Source organism: Telopea speciosissima, chromosome 7 (assembly GCF_018873765.1).
Source record: "Telopea speciosissima isolate NSW1024214 ecotype Mountain lineage chromosome 7, Tspe_v1, whole genome shotgun sequence".
Lineage (NCBI taxonomy): Eukaryota > Viridiplantae > Streptophyta > Magnoliopsida > Proteales > Proteaceae > Telopea > Telopea speciosissima.
In genome coordinates, this window is record NC_057922.1 from 16,422,344 (window position 1) to 16,425,403 (window position 3,060).

General features: G+C 41.7%; 1 protein-coding gene across 1 annotated transcript; it reads right to left on the bottom strand.

Moving 5' to 3' along the window:
• Window positions 1-1,396: 1,396 nt before the first annotated feature.
• Window positions 1,397-1,801, bottom strand: LOC122668288 (uncharacterized mitochondrial protein AtMg00810-like). The gene has a single exon (XM_043864874.1). It carries the CDS (start codon window positions 1,799-1,801, stop codon window positions 1,397-1,399), a length of 405 nt encoding a protein of 134 aa, XP_043720809.1.
• Window positions 1,802-3,060: the final 1,259 nt, after the last annotated feature.

The window sequence follows — 3,060 nt, forward strand, 5'->3', positions numbered from 1 at the left end:
TAAAATTGAGTTGGATCGAAAGAAGAGTTTTTGTGTCAGTGGAAGATTGGCTGAGTGAAGGCTACGTTTATCCCCTTCCCGCAAGTCTGATCAATCTCTCTTACAGTGGTGGCTGTCTATTTCCCTTGTGGACAGTCGTGTTTCTCTCTCCTCTCCCTCATCTCTCTCTCCATTGATTCACTCTTCTTCCTAACTAGTCTCTCCTATAGTCTCTTCTTTATATTTTTTTCTTATTTCATCTGTAAGCTGCTGTAATATATATGGCTACCAGGCAATCATCCCTTGATTTACCAGAAAATCTTCTTAACCTGGGCCAGTACTGCACCAATCATAGTTATCAAGGCATCCCCTAGGTGTCTAGGCTCCTTGGGTGCCTAGGCGGGTGCCTTGCCTCCTTGTTGGTGTTGCCTTGATTTTGGACCCTCTCCAATGCCTTGGCCGTCTTGCCGCCTTGTTGATGTTACCTTGCTTTTGGACCCTCTCCAACGCCTTGCCGCCTTGATAACTATGCTTCTTTGAACTCTTTACATTGAGCAGCTAAAAAATGAGCAAATCCTTCTCCTTTGTTGCCACAATATGGATGCCCTTTGGATGGTTTTCAAAGATCTTTATCATTCCTTTCATGCCATAATGGCCAACAGATAGCCTTGGTGCACAATAGCCAAACCCTTCTAGCATTAATGTAGCCATTTGTAATGAATGGTTGAATAGGATCCCACATTTCGAAGCATCGTTGGACCAATGAATGCTGAACTGTCTCTTAATTACTGAGGCAACTCCAATGGTGGGCTGTGATTGTGAAAAATGATTAATGTAAATAGCAGTGAAGAAGAAGAGAAAAGGGAAAGAAGAAGAAAAGAGGAGAAGAAAGTGAGGGAAAGGCTGGTTCTCTAATCTGAGAGGGAGAGGCCAGCAATCTCAATATATAGAAGCAACTTTTGCAGGGGTAAAATGGGAACCAAAAGAGAGGATGGGAGGTCCTCTTGGTTTTAGCGCCATATTGCTGATGCTAATCCCGAGAGGGATTCTTTCCCAATATGCCCTTCATTTATGTACTTCTAACACTCCCCGTCAAGCTGGAGCATATATCAATCATGCCCAGCTTGTTACAAATATAGTCGACCCTCCCACTAGCTAGAGACTTAGTGAAAATATCAACAAGTTGTTCTCCAGTCTTGACATACTTTGTAGAGATTACACCTTGTTGGAGTTTTTCTCTTACAAAGTGACAATCCACCTCAATGTGTTTAGTTCTCTCAAGGAACATGCGGTTCGAGGCAATATGAATTGCTGCTTGGTTGTCACACCACAATTGCATGGGTGTAGAACTCTCAAACCCTAGTTCAGTCAATAACATCTTCAATCAAACCAACTCACAAGTAGCATGTGCAATGGCTCAGTACTCTGATTCTGCACTTGATCTAGCCACTACACTCTGTTTCTTGCTCTTCCATGAGACAAGATTCCCTCCAAAAAATGTACAGTAGCTGGTAGTTGACCTTCGATCAATTGGTGATCCAGCCCAATTTGCATCAGAAAATCCCTCAACTCGGGTATGACCATGATCAGTGTATGCTAACCCTCGTCCAGGAGCCTTCTTGAGATACCTCAAAATCCGAATGACAGTATCCCAATGAGATGTCCTGGGAGATGACATGAATTGACTCACAACACTCACCAGAAATGAAATATCAGGTTGAGTAAATGTCAAGTAATTCAGCTTTCCAACCAACCTTCTATATCTTTCCGGATCATCAAGGGCATCTCCCTCATCTGCAACAAGCTTAATATTTGGATCCATTGGGTTATCAAGCAGTTTACACCCTAGCATCCTAGTAATGTAGTCCTATATAGGCAAGGCCTAATAGGAGCCAGGTAAGATAAGAGTTCTGAAACTGTTTACTAATGAGGCAGATTTGGGGCTGTTTAGGGTAAAACTAGGGTTAGGTTTAGGGGTTATTATGGTATAAAGAAAATAGGATTCGGATAGGTTTATAAATTCTGCAAATCTAGGGTTAGGGTTTGGGTTTTGGTTTTAGGTTTTGGGCTGTAAACTAGGGTTTGGAGTGAGGTTTTGGGGCTGGGTTTCTGGTCGAGTGTAGCTGGCAGTGGGGGAATGGTTTGATCAGAATTTAGAGGTGTTCTGATGGTTAAATAGGTCTGGACAGAATTTAGAATATTTTTAGGGTTTTTGGGTTTTATGGGAGATGAGGGGAATTAGGGTTTAGGTCAGATTGGGTTCAAAGTTGGATCGAGTGTAGGAGGGAGAGGGAGGGATGTCTGCTGAAAGCTTGGGACAGATCTGATGGCTGGAAGGTGGTTGCTTGAATTTCAAGCTATGGCTTGAATGGGGGAAGTTGCAGGTTTAATGGAGGCTAGGGTTTGATGGATGGAGGGGGGTTTGGATGTGGTCTAATGAAGGGAATGCTGGGCAGATTGTGAAGGTTAGGGTTGGAGGATTAGAAGAAGAAAGTAATTGCAGAATTAAATAAACTACTTACTTGAATAACACTGATCTCCAACAGTAGCAGATTAAAGAGCTAAGAGAGGACCTCCCGATCTACAAGATGCAGGGAGTCACTGGGGATTCCGGTCCTTCAATCCTTGATACAAGGGGGGGTTGATATGACTCACAAGACTGGATCTCATAGGAGAGAATAGCAGCAGCACACAATGGTAGCAAACAACGAAATTTTCAAACAAAAAGCTGGTGGGGGAGCCTCTCCCACATTTTCTATTAAATAATAGGCCAAGGGCCTTATTCCTAAAACTATTACAACCCTAATCTCTCATCCAAAATCGTGGAGAGGTACAATTAAGTAACTTAAAACAATTAAAAGATATAAAAGACCTATCTACCCTTAGTAACTTAAAATAAAAGAAATCTAACTTAAGAGACTGATTTAAAAGAAGATTCCCTACTAGCCAATAGGATTTAAGAACCTATTAGCCAATAGGAGCACTTCACTTAAATTAGACCAATTGAACCAATTGGATGCAACCAATTTAAACCGGTTCAATTAACAATATAAAAATAAAACTAAGTATAGAACTTAAATA